Here is a 24,628-nt window from a genome sequence, read left to right as displayed (position 1 = left end):
CAATTTGGTGTTTCATCTGCTTCCATGAAAACAAAGGGACATATTTAGATACTAATTTTTTGCAGTGCTAGCAGTTTTGGATTGTTCTACTTTTGCTTTTGTTTTTTTTTTCTCCTAAATATATCTAACTGTTTACATATTTTAAGAATAAATTATTTCACTGGTGAACTATACATTGATTTTTATAAATTTTGCTTTAGGGAGCAAATATTGACAGTATTGATTTGGAAGGTCGTTCTCCACTTCTACTAGCAACTAGTTCTGCATCATGGAATGTAGTGAATTTATTACTTTCTAAAGGTAAAGTGAGGAAATTCTCAAAGTCGGTTCTTTTGTACTACCCTTATATGTTTGTTTTACTTTTTTTTTTCAATGCGATGCCAAATAAATTTCATTTTAATCTGTTTTGTTGAGCCTTCTAACAAGGAAAAAATTGGAAAGATAGACTATTAGTAGAAAAGAAAAAAGTTTTACTACCTTAAAGTCCGAAATCAACCTCAAGCCATTTTTGATGATGCTTTGGTTTCTTCCAGGATAGATCATCAATAGCCATGTCTTCTTACCTTGGTTATTCTTGTACATGTGTTCCAATACCCTCTATTGGGTAGGAGGAAGGTGGGTGGGGATGATGGGAGAGCATTTTCAATGTGTTGGCCATTTTCCATAAGGTTTTTTAGCATTGTATAAATATAGATAAATCACACAGACTGTGCTTTGATACTTCTTTAGTATTGCTACATTTTAAAATAGATGAACATAATTTGTGTTTTTATTCATGTTTATTCAGGAGCAAATGTAGAAATAAAGGATCATTATGGGAGAAACTTTTTACATTTAACTGTCTTACAGCCTTATGGACTAAAAAATTTGAAACAGGAGTTTCTGCAGGTACATAGCAAAAGCTTTTATTTATTTATTTTTGTATGTAATCACCTAGCACTACTGCAAAGTGTTATAAAATGTACTGATCAACATAATCAGCAAGGAAATTAGCACAAATCTATCAATTATAGTAGAAAAAAACAGTTCAGACTATAGTCTTTCAGTAATCTGTAGCCTATCATTATATGTAAAATTCAACACATCATTATTTTATACACACACACACATACACACACACACACCCTTTTTACTTGATATAGTGAAACATACCTGTAAACCCTGATACTGAGTGAGACTGAACCTGATGGAGCCCTTGAATTCTAGTGTGCCGAGCTGCAATATATAAAGCTAGTTGGATATTCACATTAAGTTCATCATCAGTCCTTGGGGTGGGGATGGAGGAGCTCTGAGTTGCTGAAGGAATAATGAACCAATGAACTAACCTAGTTTGGAAGTAGATCAGGTCAAGATTTTGTGTTGATCAGCAGTGGGGTCAGACTTCTGACTGAGCAGTGAAATTCCAGCCTGAGAAACATAGGGGAGACCCATTCTCAGAAATAATAAACAAGAAAATAAATGTAAATCTTTTCTCAAAGGAAATATGTAAATGAGAGTGTGGTATATTATATTTCAAAACACATACATTCCATATTTTAAATAACATAGGAAGAAACAGTGGGTTTGGTTTTGATTTGCCATCTTTTTGAGGTAAAAATTGGTAAAAAAAAAAGATGTTATGGTGATATTTAAAATATCTCTTTTCCAACAGATGAAACACATTGAAAATCTTGTAATGGATGAAGACATTGATGGGTGTACTCCTCTCCATTATGCATGCAGACAAGGTGTAGCTCTTTCTGTAAATAATTTGCTTCGCTTGAATGTTTCCATTGGTACCAAAAGCAAAGATAACAAGTCACCTTTGCATTTTGCTGCCAAGTAAGTTATAGCATATATGCATATGTACGTATCTGCCCACATGTGTTTATACATATATATGTGCAAATGAAATATGTGTTTATACATGTGTGAATCTATGTGATTTCTCTTTTTCTCTATCTCTGTCTCTTTATTTTTAAATGGTCTATTTACCTCTAAAGAACTATGCTAAATAACATTTTTTTTCCTTTAAGTTTTGGCCGTATAAATACCTGTCAGAGACTCATTCGTGACATGACTGATACAAGACTTTTGAATGAAGGTGACCAGAATGGAATGACTCCATTACACTTGGCAGCAAAAAATGGACATGATAAAGTGGTCAAGTTTCTTTTGAAAAAAGGTGCCCTATTTCTCAGGTCAGAACATGTTAATAGAAAAATTTAAATGTTCTTTTTGGCTTACCAACAAAGCACTTTCCAGATAATAAATTATATTCTTTATCCAAATAGTTGACATTTAGAGTAATTTAGAGTTTATGACTTTAGGGCATAGTACATTTTATTTTATTTTTTTAATCTCAGAACAGTACTTGGAGAGAGTTAAATTATTTATTACTGTCTCCAGTTTTATAGAGCAGAAATCTGAAGTTCACAGACTTGCCTAGGATCACAGAATGAGTTTAACAGCACTTTTGATGTTTTTGTTATTCAGTTGTTTCAGTCATACCCAACTGTACATGACCCCATCTGGTGTTTTCTTGGCAAAGATACTGGAAAGGCTTATTATTTCCATCTCTAGTTCATTTTACAGATAAGGAAATGAAGTAAATAGAGTTAAGAATTTCCAGAATTACATAGCTAATAAGTCCTTGAGGCTGGATTTGAATTGAAGTCTTCCTGACTCCAGGCCCAGTACTTTATCCATTGAGCCCTTTAGCTGCTCTCAACAGCACCAGAACCTGGGTATTTTGATTTCCAGCCCAGTGAATTCTAGTGCATTGCCCTTTTAAAGTGTGCCTTTAAATTCACAAATACATCTTGTAATCACAGAATTGGAAAGAAACTCAATGTATGGATAGTCCAATTTATAGCTAAATCATATATTCACTGTAGCATACTTGAGAAGTGTTCATTCAGAATTTGCTATAAAGTTCTCAAAGAAGGGAAACTTACTACCACCCAAGGATGCCTATTTTACTTTTCAGTTGCTCTAATTGTTAAATTTATCTTTTTGCAATTTTCTCCAGCTAGTTGGCATAGTGGATAAAGTGCCAAACCTGTAATAAGGAAGACTTCCATTCAAATCTGACCTCAGACAGGTAATAGCTATGTGACCCTGAGCAAGTCACTTAACTCTATTTGACTCAGTTTTTTCATCTATAAAATTATATGGAAAAGAAAATGGCAAACTATTCCAATATTTTTATTTAGAAAACCTCAAAAGGGGTCACAGAGTCTGACAAGACTAAAAATAGCCAAGCAACAATTTCCCCATTGATCATGTTAGAGTTTCTAAGGTAAAACAGAACAACACTGATTACTAATTGTGTAGTAATATAGCTCTTCATATACTTGAAGATGGATATCATGAACTCCCTGAGTCTTCTCTGCTCAGGCTAAAATGTCCCCAGTTCCATCAATTTAACCTCCTATAAAATAGACTCGAGGCCCCTTTCCATCATGACTGTCCTTCTTTGGATTCTATTCAATTTGTTAATGTCCTTCTTAAACTGTGGGGACCTAAGCTGAACACAATGTTCCAGATATGGTTTGCCTTTATCACCTCTTTCTTTCTGGAAACTTTGCCTCTCTTATCATGTATGAATTATCATTTTCATTTTGATTGTCATAGCACATTACTGACTCATCTAACTATCCTTTATTTGGGAAGTTCATTTTTCAAATGATATATAGGAAAGTTTTTCTCAATTCCTCGTGCCTTTCCTCTGTTGATAATTTCCAATTTAACCTGTACATGACTTCTTTGTACATAGTGGCTTGCAAGCTCTTTACCCCACTAGACCTTGAATTCCTTGAAAGAATGAACTCTTTTGCCTTTTTAAGAAAAGTATCCCTAGCTCTCAGCCTAGTCCCTGAAACATAATTGCTTAATAAATATTTATTGACATATTGACTTCATTTTCATTCCTGTATATGACATTGTTGTAGCTACCTCTCCCAGTTTAGCCATCCCTCTCATCTTCAAAACTGATGAACATGCCATCTTTGTTGGTAGAATGTTAGTTATCACAGGGTCAACAGATGCTTGAGTCATTGCTGTGGACACAGTGCAAACTCTTTGAGTCTGGCCAATCAATTAGTCAGGAAGCCATCTATGAACATTATTGTCTAGTGATAAAACTCTAGTCTCTATCTCTATCTTTTCCACAAATAGCATGAGTCCATTTCAGATATTTCCCTGATCTAATGGCTTACTTTAACTTTCCCCTCCCCAAAAGGTAATAAAGTTTAGTATGCCACCATAATAATAGCTAACATTTATAATAATGCTTAAAATGTGCTAGAACCTGTGCTAAAACATTTTATGAATATTATCTCATTTAGTCCTCACAACAACCCTGGGAGTTAGATGCTATTTTTATCTCCATTTTGAAGATGAGGAAAAAAAGAAGAAAGCAGAAGTTAGATGATTTTCTCAGGATGGATTTGAACTTGGGTCATTTTGACTCCAAGATCTGGCACTTCTTCCACTGTAATACCTAGATAGCATGACTAGTTCTTGATATAGTTATGTTATGTCCTGGTGATCACCACTAACTTTTCTACATAATGAAAAACCAGCTCTTAAATGATCCGTTTGAGAGCTTTTCTGAGCAATAAAAAGTCACTGCCACTGCCTTAATCTACATTCTCTTTCCTTTTTTAAAAATTGGTATATTTGCCCTTTTCCAGTCATAGGTAATTTTTCCAGGCATTCAGAGGTCCCTGATAATGACTCAACAAATTCCTGTGTTTTAGTAACTGAGGATGTACATCCTACAACAGATACTGTTAAGAAAGCTTATTTATCTTGAGCATCAAGTCCTCAGCGGTCAGTCCTATCCTGCTATTTTCAGTGCAAAGTTCCCTCTTGGAGAAGAAAATAGAAGCAAAATAATACAGTACTTCTGTTTTCTCTTTGTCATCAGTTATTATCACCCATCAAACTATGGTAGCAACCCTATCCTACCCCTTCTTTGATTTTCCTTTTCCTCCGACATTATGGAAAAAAAAAAACAACCCAAAACTTTATATACATTTTAAGTTTCCTCTGCCATTTTCAGTCAGGAATTGTTCTGCAGTCCTTAGGCTAAAAAATAATAGTGTAGCTTCCTTTGTCGGCTGTTTTCTCTGTCTAGACTAATCATTCATTTCACTCTTTTTCCTGTGTCCAATAAAAATATATGGGGGGAAACCTTTTACCGATTTATTTCACTCACTAATTCACAAAACTAATGCAATAAAATCAACTGATTTATATTACTGTATAATTATGTAAGAACCCTGCTTATATTCACTGTCTAATATTTAAATTAATTTCCATGTATGTACATATTTACTTGAAAAAATTGGGGAAAGGTTATCTTGTTAATGCTATTAGAAGAATTAACAAACATGGCTTGGGGAAATAGTGCTGCCTTTGAAGGTAAGGATTCAAATGTTATCTCCATTATATACTGATTATGAGACCATGAAAAAGGTGCATAATCTGTGTGGGTCTCATTGTTTATTTGTAAATTCACAGAATAACAGCACTACCAGGGACCTCAGAACCTAAGTAGATAAATGTTCACCTGCCTGTGAATTCCCTCTATAGCAGGGTTTCTTAAACTTTTTCTTTATTTATGTGTTCTTTTGTCAGTTGGGTGAAATCCACAACCTCCTCAGAATAAGGTTTTTAAGTATATGAAGTCAAATCTAAGGGAATATAAAGGTCACCAATTATACTGATACACAATTGTGAAAAAACAAAACAAAACATTTTAAAGTAGACCTCAGATACAAACTAGGATCAGCTGAACTCCACTTGAAGACCTCCAGGGAGAAGAACCTACTACTTCATGAGATAGTTCATTCCACTTTTTGAATATATTTCCTAATGGAAAATACATAATAACAGATCAAGTTGAAATCTACCTCTGCTTTATGTTGTAAGAGTTAAATTAATGTCCAATACTTCAAGTATTATATTTTAAAGTTTATTATCTGACAAAATAGAACTATGTGACTAAGTTTTCTACCAGGTCAAAATGCCCACTCCACCAAAGCCGCCAACAGGAAGCAAAAGAGCACTAGACAGGGAACTCCACCCAATTTATCTCTTGTCTATGTCAGCATGTAACAACATGAAGTAAATGGGCTCCTGGGAATCATAGTTTTGCTGGGAATCGTACTTTTTAGGGTAACAGATTCCAACTTCACAATGTCCATTCATTCTTCCTTGATAATGGAAATCAATCTAATTATTCCATGAGTTAGCTTTCCAGATTTTTTTAGAGATAGTTGTCATGTGTCACTCAAGTCTTCAAGCTAAGTGTCCCCAGTTTTTCATATGGAATAATATATTGTTTCCTCCCCATCTTGAAGGAGAGAGCTGAGGGTCTGTGATTAAAAGTACTAGACTAAGAGTCACATCTGAGTTTAATTCCAGACTCACACATGGAATAATGAATTACACCAAATTTTCTGGGTTGGAGGTCAGACTACAGACATAATAGCTATGACCTTATACCTAGGAAGAGTTAGGTGGTTTAGTGGAAAGAGTGATAGGCCTGGAGTTAGAAAGGCACACATTAAAGTCTAGCCTCAGACAATTCCTAGCTGAGTGGCCCTAGGCAAGACATTGAAGATCTGATTTCCTGGCACTTGATTCACTAGAGAAGGAAATGATGAACCAGTAAAGTATCCTTGTCAAAAAAAAAATAATAACAACCCATGGCTTGCTATGGTGCATGCGGTAATGAAGAACCACCTAAAAGACTGAACAACAATCCCATTCCAGATATTCTTCTTGAGAATACCTTCAGTTCATTAAAATCTTTTCTAAAATGCAGTGCCCAGAATTAAACATAATATCATGATTATGGCCTGAACATGGCAGAGTACAACAAAACTGTGACCATTTTGACATGTACTGGAGCCAATCTAATTTACCTTGCATTTAATGGATTCATTTTTTTTTTTGAGAATTGGGACATTTTCTCTTCACCTTTCTTTTGATCATTCTGAGAACTGTGAAACATAGTTTTTCTGGATCTGGATACTTGCACTCATGCTGAAATGTTTTTTTTTTCTATTTCCTTATTTATCTTTGGTTTCAGTTCATTTTTCATAATGTTTTTCCTGTCTTTTCCTGTATATGGATTATTCACCTTAGCAGAATGAATCTATGATTTCATCAGATTGTACCAAGTCAAATCCATCATTCTTTCCCTTATGAAAGTCTTATTAAGTTTCTTTGGCTGAAAAATAATTCATTCATCTAGTGGCCAATTTTGGAATAATGAATTCAACCAAATTTTTCTGGGCTGGAGGTCAGACTACAGACATATAATCTCCAACTTCAAGTATTTCTAGTTAGTAGGCTGTCAAAGCTTTAACACCAATAGAAAGAACTTTGGGAAACCATTCCATTACCACGTGGTAATGAGGTAGCAAAGACAGATTTTGTTGTAGGGAATAATTTCTTTAATTCAGTACTTAACAATAATAATATGCCCTGTAACAATATACCTAATTTTATCTACACTACATTACTGGAAAGTGGATACTATTATCTGTATTTGACAGTGAAAAATCCGAGACTGAGAGGTTAAGTGACTGATTATCCCATAGTCACATAGCTGGTATTTGAGGCTGGATTTTTTCAATGGATCCATGATCATATTGATTTTAAGTATGCCTCTTGATATAGATTAAAATCTATCCATGGCTTCTCATCATATCTAATTTTGGACAAAATTAGTTCACAAATTTTTCCATAAAAGATCTGTATAACATGTAAGAGACCTGCTAAAACTTTTAATATTTCTTTGGTACTAGCACATATATGTGCATATATGTAGAAATATGTATTCACATACAACACACATTTGCATGCAGTCACATGTACTTATATATATATATATATATTTTGTTTTTATTCTTTTTAACAGTGATTATAATGGTTGGACAGCACTTCATCATGCTTCCATGGGAGGATACACTCAGACCATGAAGATCATTCTTGATACTAATGTGAAATGTACAGATCATGTAGATGAAGAAGGGGTATGGATATATGTGCTGCTTGTTTCAAGAATCTTTCCTTTTAAAAAGAAAGTCAAATATGGGATCTGGGGATGAGGAAAAGAGAAATAATGAAAGAGAAGAAGTTTAAATGATATAACTATAGAAGAAAGAATGAGTTTAGGGAAATGGTTCTGTACAGAATATTCTTTAAGATGAGCCAGTTTCCCTAGTGAAATCTCTCTTTCTTTCGTTACCTCCCCTTCCTACTCACTAATTCCAGCAAGAAAATATTCAGAATATCTTGAAGTGCAGAAAAAATAAAGCTTGAATTTCCAATTATATTTTTCTTGCTGGTTTTAGATTTGTAGATTTTGATATATTTGATAGCTCTCATTTGTTAATTTAATGCTACTAAGCTATTTAATTAAAAAATCAAGATAAGCAAATAACTACTTGATGTTTAATTATTTTTAGTTTGCTGTAACTTATATCCTCTTTTCCTCTGAAGAACACTGCCCTTCACTATGCTGCACGGGAAGGACATGCCAAGGCAGTTGCCCTACTTTTGGATTATGATGCTCAAATTCTCATGAACAAGCAATCAGCTACCTTTTTGCATGATGCCATTCATAATAGGAGAAAGGAGGTGGTTATTACTACCATTAGAAGCAAAAGGTAAAAGTCTTTCCCATAGAACAACATACCTCATAATGAGGCACTAAACAGTGATTTATATATGTAAATGTGAATGTTTTTACTCTACATCATTGTCTCCCAAATTTCTTTCACATATTTTTATTGTTCAGTTGTTTCAATTGTGTCTGACTCTTCAAGATCCCATTTGGGATTTTCTTTGCAAAGACACTAGAACAATTTGCTATTTCCTTCTCAAGCTCGTTTTCTTGATGAGGAAAATAAGGCAGAAAGATTAAATAACTTGTCGAGGATTTCTTTGATAGGGACTATCTAAGACTCCACACCTGGCACTCCATCCACTGTACCACCTAGCTGCGCCTTTGTGTATTATATCTTATACAGAAAGAACTTCTGATTGTATTATAAGATTGGAGTGCTGATAAATACCAGGTTATATGAGATGTTCTCTCTTTATGGAGACAGAAGACCTGGATTCAAATTTCATATCTAATACATTATCCTAGTGACTTTGGGCAGTTACATATCTTGCCTGGGTCTCAGTTTCCTAATATGTAAAATGAAAGAATTGTATTTTGTTCACAGGGTCTATTCTAACTCAATATAGATTTTGAGTCTTTATTGTGCCCACATTTTTTTAACTCTTACCTTCCATCTTAGAATCAGGCAGAAGAGCTGTAAGGGCTAGGCAATGGGGGTTAAGTGACTTGCCCAGGTCAGACAACTAAAAGTGTCTGGAGGTAGATTTGAACCTAGGATCTCCCATCTTTCCATATACTTTTTAGTAAAGTTTCTCTTAACATTAATATTGTTCACTCTAACTTAAAACATATTTTAATTCAATGGAACATGTCCTATTACTAGAGAAACTGTGGGATTTAAGAGTACATATAAACAGTATTTAGTTAGACCCATCATTATTTTCTCTAGTCCAATTAATTTTGGGGGGATTTACTTCTATTTTTCTCAATGCCTACTATATAATCTCACTTTGAAATGGTCACAGTCAGATATATACAACTTAAGACACATTCAATAAATGATACAGAAATATAATGTACAGATAGAAAAAGGAAAAAAATTTTTTTTAAATTTCAAGCTGCATATCCTGTAGAAATCTTTAAACTCACCATATCTGAAACAAAACTCATTTCCTTTCTCAAACTCCCTTCTTAACTTCCCTATTGCTAGTAAGGGTACTTCAGTCCTTCTAGTCACTCCCAAAACATATGGAACAAACCTCCAAATATAAAAAAGGAATGAAAGCAGAGAAGGTATGCTATGGAGAGAGCTAAGCAGTGGTGTAGTCATAGAATAGAGATTATACATACAAGACAATATACTATAAGTTACTTATGAGAACAATATCCAAGAATTGGCTTCCTGTTTTGGACAAAATGGGCATTATTACCTCTGATCATTTAGGTGAGATGGAGGATTACTTGGTTTTACTATATGGCTTGCCATTGTGGACAATTGAGGTTTTTTTAATTTACAAATGGAAACAATTTAATGACATGCTCAATTAATTAATCTGTTCTTTATTTTGTCAATTAAAGTATTTAGATAGATAAAATTGCCCCAATGGAGTGTTTTGGTTGCATCCTAAAGATTTTGAAAGGTTTCATTATTCTCTGACTCTATGTCCTCTATACTTTACTATTTTTCCTAGCTCTGTACCCTCCAGTCCCTTACGTATTTCCATCTGATCTTAATTTTTCAATCTTGCTCATGTATAAAGAATAGCAAAATAGGTTAGTCTTGCTAGAATACAACATGTGATTGAATCCTGCAGCATCTACTAAGTGGTCAGGGGTAGTATGTTGGGTTCTGAGGTTGCAAAGACAAAAGTGATGCAATTTAGTTTAAAGAGACAATATGTGTGTATATACAAATAAACAAAATAGATAAAAAGTGATTGAGAATGGGGAAGAATAGGAGGGATGAGAAAATATTTCTTGTAGGGCATCTAAGAGGTGAAAATGAGGAGGGGAAACACTCTAGGCACTGGTGATAACCAGTAAAAATTTATGAAGATAATAGTTGTATGTGATGAACTGTGAGAATGTAGGTTTGGCTCAATCACTGGGCACATGAAGGTTCATAATCTATAATAGAGGAGCAAAGGTATTTTAAGGTTAGGTTGTAAAGGGCTTTAAACAACAACCAAATAGTTTATATTTGGTGCAAAATATATTAGGAAGCCATTCAAATTTACAGAACAAAGGAGTCAATAGCTAGAACTGTGCTTTAGGAAAAATATTTTCTCATCTTTGTGAAAGAAAGTAGTATACAACAATCTCGGAAAGTTAGGCTAGAAGTGCAAGGATTTAAAATCTAAAATAAGGAGTTTGTATTATATTTTTAAAGGTAAAATAGCCTCCAAGTTGCTCCTTTATTCACATAGCTATTGGATTTTATTTCCTGACATCATAAATGACTTTGTCATCCTTTTTAAATTAAAACAAAAATTAGTGGCTCCATATATCTTCTGAGATAAAACATAACGTCAAGCCTAGCATGTATACACCTCTACAATAAGGCTCTAATCTGTTCATTATCCTATTAGATCCTTTCACGTATTCTACATTTCTTCTAAAATGACCAGGTAACTGTTCTGAATCCATCTATATTTCTTTGAATTTGAGCTAATTTTTATATCTATGATACATTCCTTTCTCTTGGCCTCAGAACTTCTTCTTGAGCAGCTCAGGCACCAATTTTCTACTTAAGTCCTTTGGTTGTCTGTGTACTCTCTTGAAATTACTCTGGGTTCCACTGTATTTACTACTTGTAAATGTTTCTAAGCCATTTAAGGGCAAAGAACTATTCTGTCTCTGTTACTTCCTTGAGCATAGAAATAGTTAAGAAATCTGTTGAAAAAATAGAAATCTATAGGATTGAATTAATAATTTAATTAATAGCATAATTAATATTTAAAAATTTTAATCTGCTTTGAGCCCTACACTGTGTTATTGCTGATTGAGTATTGGCACTGATATCAAATGCATCTATTTCTTGCCATATACACTCCATCTTTAGGAAGAGGAAAAGGCAAATTATGGAAACCACATGAACCTAAACTAGGCAATAGCAAAAGAAATGGCCCCTTGTGATATGCAAGGTAATTATCCTAACCAGTGTTGCCACACCTACCTGATGCATGATGACCTTCCATTGCTCTTGGTAGCACTTGTCAGCATGGTGCAATCACTTCCGGAGGTTTCATCTGGTTCACTTAGGTGGATAGACTGTCCAATCAGATGTTAGAAAGACTAGAAGGTTAAAATACAGTCTCAGATAGTACCTATGCAACTCTGGGCAAGTCCCTTAACATCGGTTTGCCTCAATTTCCTCATCAATAAAATGGGAATAATAATAGAACTTATATCTCAGGGATATTATAGGGATAAAATGATATAATATTTTTAAAGTGATTTGCCAACAACAAGGCACTATATAAATACTAATTTTTATTATTATTCAGCCTGACTTTCATCAAGTCAATAGAATTGTAAAACATAGTTGAGCAGGAGAATCTCATTTCAAGTTTTAATCTTGTATTTTTGCTCTTTTGTCAAATCAGAATAATAAATAATTCAATTTGCTTTTATTTTTCTTTTCAACAGATGGAATGAATGTTTGGCAGAATTCAATACTCTTTCTGTAGCCAATAAATGTGCTGTATTGGAGATGGTAGAATACCTCCCTGAGTGTATGAAAGTAAGTCCTGCAAGGCTGGTTTAATATAATAACACAGACTTATCCAAAAACAACTCTTAACTTCAAATAAAGATTCATTCTCCTCCCCCTTCTCTCAGGAGATAAATATAGTATAGCAATAAAGAATTGATAGACAAATGGTATGAGTGAGAAATTCAGCTTATTGAATTTGAAAAAAATATCTGGTTCTTAAATCAATAGATTAGGGTTTGAGTCAGTTTAAGGAAGTCACTTAACTTCTCAAGGCCTTAATTTCCTCATTTCTCAAATAATACAATAAGGAATTAATATCATATTGAGCAAAAGTTTGTATTCTTCAATGATTTTTCCCAGCAAACCTATATAGCTGAGGACCTAGAAAGGTATACCTGAAATTGAGTGTATCCCAATATCTTAAAACTTCACCGAGACTGTTGGAACACCCTGTTAGGAATATCTGTAGGAATTTTTGGTAGAAGTAAAGGAATATTTCTTACTTAAGATGTTAAGTATGATTCTTATGTCCTTTACTCTTTCATTATAATTACTTTTCTAAATGAACTGAAAAATCATAGGAATAGATGTCTTTCAGGCTATAATTTTATAGTATTTTTATGTCTTGCAGTATATTAACCTTTATGATCCTAATAAAACAAAATTATAACTGATTCTTCTATGTCAAAGACTCTTTTAGATATCTGCATTGTGGAGTCTTCAGAAGAAAGATCATGCCAAAATTTCCATGTAAGTAATTAAAAAAAAACCCTCAATTTTTAGTAATGTGCAAAGGAGAGGGAGCATAATATAGAACAGTGATGGTGACCCTTTTAGAGACCATGTGCCATGCTTCCCCCCCAAGACTGTATGCTGTGGCCTGTCCCCCCAGAGACTTCAAATGCTGCCCCACCCTACCCCAGACAGGAGAGGGAGAAAGGAAGGGGAGTGGCTCAGGTACTCCACTCAGAGGAGGGAGTAGGGCTTCCATGGGACTGCTGGACAAAGGAGCAGGGAGATGATGAAGAGGGGGAGGGGAGCAACTCCACCTGCATCCCTCTGCCTTACTGGTAACTAACTCTGGTGGGTGATGCCAGGAGTGCCTACAAAGAGGTCTCTGAATGCCATCTTTGGCATCTGTGCTATAGGTTCACCATTGCAGATATAGAAGATAGTCTGATGGGTCTGGGTCAGGAAGGCAAGATTTCAAATCCAGCCTCCTATACTCCTATACTGAGGCAAGTCACTTGGCCTCAATTCTCATAAACTATTTAATATTTTGTCCTAGATACATAGATCTAGAGCCAAGAAAAAGTATAGATGACAACTAATTCAGCTACCTCAATTTTCAGCTGAAAAAAATTGAGACAGATGTCTCAATTAGGTCAGTTGTCTCAGGTTTCATGAGTAGCATGTATCAGGACTGAGATTTGAACTTATGTCTTTTGACTCCAGGAGCAGTGATCTTTCCTCAACTCCATACTGCCTTACCTACTAAGTGATAGACTAATTGTAATTTATTAATTGGTCTTGGTGAATGGTGATTCTTCAATATCCTGTACTCACAAAACAAAAGAATATTGATCTATAAATTAATGTTTAAGTGGATTTCAGGGTAGAAATGATATTTAAAATTCTCATTTATTTTTGTAATTTTAATAAAATATGTTATTTTAAATTTTGACCCAGCAGTAACTTTTTAGTTTCTGATGAGGTTTGTTTTTTTATTTGTTTGTTTGTTTGTTTCTCTAGTTCAAATCTGGATAGTCTGACTTTTAGATATTTTGCATCACTTAGAAATTTCTTTTCTTAGGAAAATATGTTTCTGCCTAACAAAAGGGTTATACTTAGCTATCATCTGAAATACTATATAGTTCTAAAAGTATAATGGCAATTTTCTTACTGATAATATTTCAGGATATTTATTTATTAAGGATAAAATATATAAATTAATTACCTTTTATTGCTAATATGGGCTTTCCCGTTTTCATTCATTTAGTTATCCAGAAAATTTTATTGTTATAAATTAATTATTATTTTAATATTTATTCTACAGATTGAGTATAATTTTAAGTATCTTCAAAGTCCAGTAGAACTTAGAGAGAATGAAGTCAATAACACAGTTTATGGGCCACTTACCACACTCAATGTAAGTATCATTTTTCATTGCTGTTATGGGACATGCAACTTTTAAAACATATGATATCATAATTAAAGTTACTTCAAAAAACTATTTAACTAGACAGATTCTTAAACTGGGGGCCTTGGTATTCAAAACAGATGAATTAAAAAAAGAAATATCTATTTCAAGATAACTGATTTTAATTTTAATACACTATATTTTATTTTATGTATTTAAAAATGGTCCTGAGAACACCTCTGGCTTTACCAGACTGACAAAGGGCTCATGACACATACAAAAAAGATTAAGAATTTCTGATGATCCAAATGCCTTAATATTATAGATGAAGAAATTAATCAATCAATCCTTTCCTCTATGCTTCATTCCTTTGAATTTACATTCTCAGTTACTGTAGTTCTCAATGTATCTAATATGTCTTTTCCCAACCTAGAAATCATTATGGAATCAAAGGACATTTTAAGTTGCACAGACTTACACAGGTGATGCTCTGTATCTCATGACTGCTGCATGAAAAAATTTAAAATTCTGTGCAATAAATGTGTGGATTCATAGTACTCAGGCAATCAGCCAATATCCTGAACATGGAGTAGTCTCAGAACTTTAGATGTCCCTAATATACCCTAAAGAGCTGAATACATACAACATCATACTCATGAGACAGAGTCTATCATTTAGGATTTGTACCAAATCAAAAAAGAATCTCAAGAATTCTCCCTCATCTCCCTCAACTCCCTGCCCATCTCCATTCCGACAGACACACACCAAGTTCTCTTACATTTCCAAACAATTTAAATAAGCTAATAGAATCTAACTTAAGGCTGCCCATAGCTGAGTTAGGCAGGTTTATTCAGGAATACCTAGGCATCTGGGAAATATCCCTCCTGTTTTTAGAAATATAAAGCATCCGAACACGATCCAGCACAGACCAATGAGGAACTGGAAATGATAGGATTAGAGAGTCATCATTTCCTTTCTGGTACACATTGATTTGGAGTTCACTTGAAAAAAATGCCCTGCCATGGGATATGAACTGAATATAATTTTGAAACCAATGAGTACATTATACCTATACTTCAGGTTGCTGACATTTATACTACCAGCTGATATTTGTGTTTGTGAATAAAGTGGCCCAATGTCATAGATTTCAATAGCAGATTTTTCAGATTCTTCAAGTGCTGAGTAAATTTCACACAATTTCTGCTGGCTCTCTATCTCCAGATGCTCAGAGACTATGAATGACCCTTTTGAATACCAGAACAGACAAAAATTCCATGTTAAAACAATTTATTATTATTATTGTATGGTACTTTAAAATTAATGGTTTGTGGCATATCATTCAAGTTATCATCTTTACAACTTGAGACTACAGATGCCCTCCCTCTTTTTTTAAACTTTAGGTTTTATTGATGTGTTTTGTGTTTATGTTACAAGCATTTACAGATCATGGCCATTATCTCCTATAACAAAGAAAAACAATCATATTAAATAAAAATGCAGTGACTTCATATGAAAAGGCATATAGCATGTCACATTTTTAAAAATTTGACAGAAATCTATTTCCTTCTCTGACTCCATTAAAAAAAGAAAACATATTTCATTTAAGAAATATACACTGTCATGCAAAGTAAATTACCTCAGTGGTTATGTGTGTTTATGTCATTTGACACTCTGAATTGATTACCTCTTTGTCATAGATAACACACATTGTTATCCATGGGTATATCACTGGGTCTTTGTAATCATGAACTCTCATTATGTTGGGTAGGGGAAGAGAGGCAAAATCATTTATTAAGAACCTAGTTTTGGAAGTTTGTCAAGAACTTTAAAGTTTTTATCTTGTTTGAAACTCATAACAACCCTGTGAGGTAGGTGCTATGATTATCCCCATTTTGCAGTTGAGGAAACTGAGTCAGAAAGGTGAAATGATCAGCTAGTTTTCATCTGAGGTTAGATATGAATTTGGATTTTCTTGACTTTAGACCTAAGGTTCTATCCCAGTGGTTCTCAACCTTTCTAATGCTGTGACCCTGCAATACAGTTCCTCATGTTGCAGTGACTCCAAACCAAAAACTTATTTTGATGGCTACTTCAAAACTGTAATTTTGCTACAGTTATGATTCGGAATGTAAATACCTGATATGCATTATGTATTCTCATTGCTACAAATTGAGAGGTTGAGAACCGCTGTTCTATCCATTATGCCACCCCGGTGATCATAGTGTCAAGTTGTTTTTTGTTGTTGTTGTTTTTAATCTTTATATTGTCCTGGTTCTACTCATTTCATTCTTCATGAGTTTAGGAACATCCTTGAAATTGTTTATTTAAAAAATATTGATGTTTAGTTAAGTTGTTGTTCTGGTTCTTATTTCATTCTGTAATATTTCATACAAGTCTTTCCATGTCTTTTTTTAAACCTTTACCCTCCATCTTGGAATCTATCCTGTGTATTGGTTCCAAGGCAGAAGAGTGGTAAGGGTTAGGCAATGGGGGTTAAGTGACTTGCCCAGGGTCACACAGCTGGGAAGTATCTGAGTCCAGATTTGAACCCAGAACCTCCTGTCTCTAGGCCTGGCTCTCAATCCACTGAGCTACCCAGCTTCCCCCTTTCCATGTCATTTTGAAATCTTCTGTTTCCTTTTTTCTTGTTGTATACTAGTACTCCATCATATCTATATACAACTAATTCATCTATTTCTCCATTAATGAACATACTTTCAAGATGATTTTTGCCACTAAAAAAAGAGATGCAATAAGTATTTTTATACTAACTTTTTTCTCTTGCTTTGGTCATTTTTTGACACAAGCCTAACTATAGTTTATCTGGATTAAAGGACATACTTGTATGATACCTTTTTTTAATAATTATAAATTGCTTCTAGAATGGTTTTACCCTTTCATAAGACCACTGACAGCTTTTCAATATACCCATTTTCCCACAGTCCCTCTAACATTTATAATTTTTATTTTTTGTCATTTGTGCAAGTCTAATAGGAGTGAGATGAAATCTCAGAATCTTGATTTTTTTCCTATCAAGTAGTGCTCTTTATCCACTGGGAAATGCTCTTTTTCTTAAAATTTTGATTAAGTTCCTTATATATCTTGAATATGACACCTTTTTTTAGAGAAAATTTCTACTAATGTTTTTTCTAGTTGTTTTCCCTTTAGCCTAATTTTAATAGTTGTCTGTGTGAAAACTTTTACATTTTATGTAATCATAATTATTCATCTTATATTCTATGGTCCTTTGTATTATTTCTTTGCTTATGAACTGTTCTTTTATCTACAGATCTACCAGTTACATTTTTCTTTATTTCTCTAACTTATACCTAATCATATATTCTTTTGAAGCTTGTCTGGGTAAACATTGTGAAATGTTAGTCTAAATCTTGTTTCTCCTATACATAATGCCAGTAGCTGAGGACTGTGTTTATAAAATAGCAGAGTATTTGATGAATTTGCTTTTGTATGTTGTATGCCAAATGTATTTTTTTTAAACATCATCAAATTGCTTCGTATTATATTTTGAGATTTGGCACTGCTAGTTCTTCTTTGGTCCCATTTCTTTTTTTCATTTCTCTTCAGGTTCTTGATCTCTTTTTCCTCCATATGAGTTCCATTTATTATTTTTTCCAAATTTTATAATCTTTGGGAGTTTAGTAAGCCAATGAATAGTTATATTAATTCATATTGTATAATATACACATCACATCATAATATCATATTATAGTTTTCTTTAGGGCTCATTTAACAGCTTTCTGCCCTGCTTCAAGGAAGTATAAAACATGCTAGCCTTTCTTATTTGCTTTTGATATCTTGCTTTTTGCCTAGATCATGAATCCATTTTGATCTTATCTTGGTAAATGGTATAAGTCATTGGTCTATATCTGTCTTCTGCCAAACTGCTTTCCGGTTTTCCATACAATTTTTTACTACATAGTAAATTCTTATCCCCAAAGCTTGAATCTTTACTTTTGTCAAACACAAGGTAACTATAATCTTCTATTTCTAAGCCAGTAACAGATAGTTTTCATAATTATTGCTTTATAGCACTGTTAAAAATCTAGTACTGCTTCATCTCTTCCCTTTAATTTTTTTCATTAATTCCTTTGATATTTGTAACCTTTTGCTTATCCAGATGAATTTTCTTATGATTTGTTCTACTTGAATAACATATTTTGGTAATTTAATTGGGATGGCATTTAATAAGTAGATAAGTTTAGGTAAGTCTGTAATTTTAATTGTATTTGCTCTGTCTACCCATGAACAATGACTATTTCTCCAATTATTAAAAGTCTGACTTTATTTGTATAAAAATGTTTTATAATTTTGTTTATATAGTTCCTGGGTTTGTTTTGGCAAGTATACTACCAGGTAATTTATTCTGTCTATGGCAATATTAAATAGATATCTCTTACTATCTCTTCTTTCAAAACTTTGTTAGTGATATAAAGAAAGGCTAATGAATTATATGGGTTTATTTTATATCCCACTACTTTACTAAAATTATTGATAATTTCAACTAGTTTTTAACTGAATTTCTAGAATTTTCTAAATATACCATCATTTGTGAAAAGAAATAGTTTTCTTATTTCTTTGCTCATTTTGATTCTTTCAATTTCTTTTTCTTCTCTTATTTCTCTTGCTAGTATTTCTAATGCAGTATTGAATAATGCTGGCAATAATGGGCATCTTTGTTTTACTCATCTTATAGGGAAGGTTTCTAAATTACCTCCTTTATGAATAATGGTTGTTGGCAGTTTTAGGTATATGGATGTTGTTATTCTGAGGAAAAACCATTTATACCTATGCTTTCAAGTGTTTTTGTTCAAAGATTTTCTGTTCTTAATATAATCATATGATTTTGCTGCATTGGTTATTGATGTAAAATGTTAATAGTTTTATTTATATTAAACTATCCCTATATAGCTGATATATATCCTGTTTGGTCATAATGTGTTATCTTTGTGAATTATTTTTGTAGTCCACTGGCAAGTATTTTATTTGAGATTTATGCATCGATATTCATTAATTAAATTGTTCTATATTTACTTTCTCTTTTTTGCTCCTTCTAGGTTAGGTATCAGCATCATGTTGTTTCAAAAAAACTCCTTTACCAACTATTGTGAAATAATTATTTAATATTGAAATTATTTAATCTTTAAATGTTTGGTAGAATCCACTTGCAATTCTAAATGGTTTGACTTTTTATCCTTAGGAAGTTCATTTATGGTTTGTTTGATTTCCTTTTCTAAAATAGGTTTATTTATATATTCTGTTTCCTACTTTGTAAGTATAGATAGTTTATATTTTTATAACTATTCATCCTTTTCACTTAAATTGTTAGTTGGCATATAATTGAGTAAAATAACTCCTATTAGTTGCTTTGATTTCATCTTCATTAGTGGTAAAGTAACTCTTCATTTTTGATATTTGTGATTTGGTTTTCTTCACTGTTTGTAAAAATCATATCAGACAATATTTTATCTATATTTTTTGTAATCATAACCTTTCTAGTGCAGAAGGTTTTAATGGCATCAAACCATATGTCATTGCTAAATCATATTAGGAAGAGAAGCAGATTGTGTACTAATGTGTTGAGAATATTGGTCTAAATAAATAATGAGGAAGTTTAATTTATAGATACTATTCAAATCAGATATTATTGAATGGGAAGCCAAGATAATCTAACAGGTGGTTAGTTCACACAGATAATATTTGCAAATATTTGTTAGATTTATTTAAGTAAAATGATTGGAAATTATCTTTAATTAGATTTTTGTCTCTAACTGGCATGAGAAACAATCAAATATAAGTGATTATCAAGCATACATGACTTTGGTCAGTTATATCTGGGTCATAACAACAACTTAGCATTACAATTATCTGGTCTCTAAATGATGCATAATCATAGACAAAATATGTTTGTGAAGAGAGCACATGGATCTCCTTTGGAAGCTTAAAAACAACATTGTTTGACATGAAAATAATAATAAAGGTAGCTTCTATGAATATATTGCTTCAAATTTTACAAAATTTCCAAGTTTCTCCTCATGTAAAGTATTTATTGAAATACCTAAAATGAAAAAAGAAGGTGAAGATAAAAATCTGGCCCATCACAAAAATGAGCTTCAGATCTGCTGGCTAAGTCCCAGTAAAAGAGAATTTTTAACAGCTTGAAAAAGAATATGAAAGGCATTGTGGCATAATGGAATAGCTAGGTAGTACAATGGAGGGAGCACCTGTTCTGGAGTCTAAGTCTGTCTAAAGACTTCAATTCAAATCTTACTAGGTATGTGACCTTAGGAAAGTCACTCAACCTATGTTTGCCTCCCTTTCCCTATCTATAAAATGGAGATAAAAATAGCATCTATCTTCCAGTATTGTTATGAAGCACAGATGAGATCACTGTAAAATGCTTAGCACAATACCCAGCACATAATAAGAGCTCTATACATGTTATGATTATTATTATGGAGAGAGACCTGGTCTCTGTCAAGAAAATCTGAATTCATGCTCTATCTTTGATATATAAAGGTTCTGGGACTCCAAGCAGGATGCCTCACAACTCTGTATTATAGATAACTTTCTAAGATTACAAATTGAATAACAGTTGCCAATTTTTATTGGTAGAGGAATTTCATTTTTCAAGCATTTTCATCTCTTCTCACTTTTCCTAACCAATTGACCCATTATCATTCCTCTATATCTTCTCTCTTTAGCTACTGGTTTCTCCCCTTCTCCCTACAAACTACTCACATTCAGGACCACCATTCCTTTCCTCAAAGGCTCTTTTTAATGTCCTCCTGTCTGCTTCCAACTGTATGACTCAACTGAAATGACTGCCAAAAGTTCCCAATAATCGTTTATCTGTAAAATCTAATGGCCCTATTTTCCTTTATACTTTTTCAGATTTTGGCACTATTCACCAATCTCTCATTTAAAAACTCTTTTCTCGTTGAGTTTTCTTAACACTTCTATACTGGAGAACCTGTTATTATTGTTCAGTTATTTTCTAGTCCTGCCCTTGGGATTCTTTTTGAGGTTTTCTTGGCAAAGATACTGGAGTGGTTTGCCATTTCCTTCTGAAACTCATTTTACAAACAAGAAAACTCAAGTTAACTGAGTTAAATTACTTGCCAAGGGTCACACAGCTAATAAGTATCTAAGACCAGATTTGAACTTGGGAAGTTAAATCTTCTTGACTTCTGGGCACCATCTAGGTACATTCCCCTGGAGAGCCCATAGAGAATGGAAAGGTAGATTCTCTTCCTAAATGTCTTTTCTATCATTATTTTTATTGATCATAATCCTTTTCACTCCCCCTAACTTTATTCAATGATGGTCTCTCTCAGGTAACTCCCCAAACTATATATCCATTCAGTTCTGTTCTTTCTTGCGAGTGCTAGTCCTGTGTCACCAATTACCTATTAGCTTTCCTGAACTTGGTATTCTAGAGGTGTCTCAAACTCAATATATCCCAAACAAAATGCATTATCTATCTCCCCTTCCAAACAAAACCACTCCCATTTCTATTCTGAACTTCCCTATTATTATCAATGAGTAGTTAAGTGGTACAGTGGAGAGAGCTCTGGGTCTTGAGTCAGGAAGATTGGGGTTCCAATTTAGCTTCAGACACTTACTAGCTGTGTGACTCTGGGCGAATTATTTAGCTCTGCTTGCCCCAGTTTCCTCATCTGTAAAATGAGCTACAGAAGGAAATGGCCATTCTAATTTCTTTACCAAGAAAATCCAAAACGAAGGTCACAAAAATCAGACATGGAGGAGAAAGAAGAGGAGGAAGATGAAAAGGAGGAAGCAGAGTAGGAAAAGAAAATACAGTATGTTTCAGGCTGCATTCAGACCCCATCAGTTCTTTCTTGGTGGACAGATGTCATTTTTATTATGAGTCTCTGTATTGGTATCAGATAAGCTGAAATAAATAGAGGGGATTTTAGGATGAGATTGGATGTTAATTTATGTTAGTATCAGAAGAATAACCTGCTTTTGGGAAGGCCCAGTGCAGGCAGAGTCAGACCCTGAGTTGAGAAACACATAGAATCCTATGTTATAAAATAACAGTTGTTTAATAAGATAGGGACAGGTTAGAAGGGATTTGGATATCCTTACTCTAATATTAACTATCTACTCATCCCCAGATCTACAAAACTCTTCACAGAGATTGCTTCTGAGTGTTTCCCTACTCTACACCTATACTCTATATAACCCCAAAATTACTCTACTCAGCTAAGCTAACATTAAACCTCACTTTGATAATCTAAGGAAAAGGGTCTGTATGCAAATCTGACAGGACCCAATGATGGTCTCATGATCAGCTGTCAGTTGTCACAAGAGCAATGCAGGAACTCAGCAGATGTCAAAATAGCCAATAGGGTACAGGATAATTGGAACAGCAGGTAAGATGTGAAGAACAAACAGTCAAATGTCACAGGGAAAAAGCTAATCTCTTCAGGTCCACCCAGAGAGAAAAAATCCACAGCCCCAGACTCAACTATATCTCTCCAACAGCTGCTGCTCTCTCCCAAAATGCCAGAACTCTGCACTCTGCTGCCCATCTGCAAACTCACACACATTACTTAACTTTTCCTATAACAAACCACAATGCTGAGAATATTTAGGTTATTAACAATTGTTCATCAAAGTTATGTTCAGTGTTCTTCTAGTTATGATCATTTTACTTTCCATCAGTTTTATGTATGTTTCCATATTTTTCTGAAGTTATCCTGCTTGTCATTTCTTATACCACAATTCCATATTAATCACATACCACAATTTGTGCAGCCATTCCAAAATTGATAGACAATCCCTACTTTTCAATTCTTTGCTACTGTGAAAAGAGCTAAAATAAGTATTTTAATAAAAATGTCTTTTTCCTTTTTTATAAATCTCTTTAGGGCATAGACCTAGTAGTGGTATCACTGAATCAAAGAGTATGCAGAGTTTAAAAGCCCTTTAAGTATTGTTCCAAATTGCTCTTCAGAATGGTTGAATCAGATTTCAACTACACCAACAGTAAATTGGTGTACCATATTTTCCCATATCCCCACCAATACTGATCATTTACTTTTTTTTTTGTCCTGTTAGCTAATCTGATAAGCATGAGTTGGTACCTCAGAATTGTTTTAATTTACATTTCTCTAATAAAGAATAATTTGGAACATTTTAATATGTCTATATATGGCTTTAAATTTTTCATTTGAAAACTACCTTTTCATATGCTTTGACTATTTATCAAATGGAGAAACACATTTTTATAAATTTGACTTAGCTCTTTCTATATTTAAAAAATGAGATCTTTATCAGAGACATTTGCTGTAGAAAAAATTCCAGCTTTCTACTTTCCTTCTCATGCATTGGTTTTGTTTGCACAAATAATAATTTTATATAATAAAATATAATAAAATGATCCATTTGTAGCTTATAGTGCTCTCTACCTCTTGTTTGGTCATATTTTTCCTTATCCATAGATCTCAGCAGTAAATTATTCCATGCTCCTCTAATTTGCTTATGATTTCAGCCTTAATGTCTAAATCACATATCCATATTGACCTTATCTTGGTGCACAGTGTGAGATGTTGGTTTACTTCCAGTGTCTGCCTTGCCATTTTCCAATTTTCACAACAATTTTTGTTAAATAGTGCCAAAAGTTTGGATCTTTTGATTTATTAAACACTAAATTACTGTATTTTTAGTCAATTATTACTAGTATTATATGCTTGATTTATTCCACTGATTCACCACTCTGTTTCTTATCTAGTACCAGTTATTTTTGACAATAACTGCTTTGAAATAGTTTGTAAAGTTGCAACTTTATTGTTATTATTTAAACTATTAGTTTATTGCTAGATTTTGTGTTTTTATTACAGGGTATAGTTATAAAGCTTTGAGCTTTATATGATGACTTTTAAAATATTTAAATTTTTTTCACTTTACTATGTTGCAGGCAATGGTATTACATAATCGTAGAGACCTTCTTGACCATCCTGTTTGCAGAGAATATTTACTTATGAAATGGTAAGATTTAAATGGTCAATGCATGTTAGCTTAGTTCTTATTGACATTTGTATTTACCTCTGCTAAATTCTTATTTCCAAACAGTTAGGCATCACTAAAGAGAAAAAAT

The 24,628-nt window shown here is 33.3% G+C and overlaps 1 protein-coding gene across 1 annotated transcript in view; it reads left to right on the top strand.

Moving 5' to 3' along the window:
• Positions 1-24,628, top strand: part of TRPA1 (transient receptor potential cation channel subfamily A member 1) — a 62,901-nt gene that overhangs the window by 19,385 nt on the left and 18,888 nt on the right. The window contains exons 9-18 of the mRNA XM_007486979.2: positions 201-300; positions 788-888; positions 1,652-1,821; positions 2,016-2,180; positions 7,919-8,033; positions 8,503-8,669; positions 12,278-12,371; positions 13,035-13,094; positions 14,401-14,493; positions 24,449-24,519. Coding sequence (XP_007487041.2) covers positions 201-300; positions 788-888; positions 1,652-1,821; positions 2,016-2,180; positions 7,919-8,033; positions 8,503-8,669; positions 12,278-12,371; positions 13,035-13,094; positions 14,401-14,493; positions 24,449-24,519 — 1,136 coding nt within the window. The remainder of the gene's footprint in view (positions 1-200; positions 301-787; positions 889-1,651; positions 1,822-2,015; positions 2,181-7,918; positions 8,034-8,502; positions 8,670-12,277; positions 12,372-13,034; positions 13,095-14,400; positions 14,494-24,448; positions 24,520-24,628) is intronic.

The sequence above is a fragment of the Monodelphis domestica genome, chromosome 3 (genome assembly GCF_027887165.1).
Source record: "Monodelphis domestica isolate mMonDom1 chromosome 3, mMonDom1.pri, whole genome shotgun sequence".
Classification (NCBI taxonomy): domain Eukaryota; kingdom Metazoa; phylum Chordata; class Mammalia; order Didelphimorphia; family Didelphidae; genus Monodelphis; species Monodelphis domestica.
Note: the sequence above shows the minus strand (reverse complement) of the source record. Positions and strands in the feature narration are given on the sequence as shown.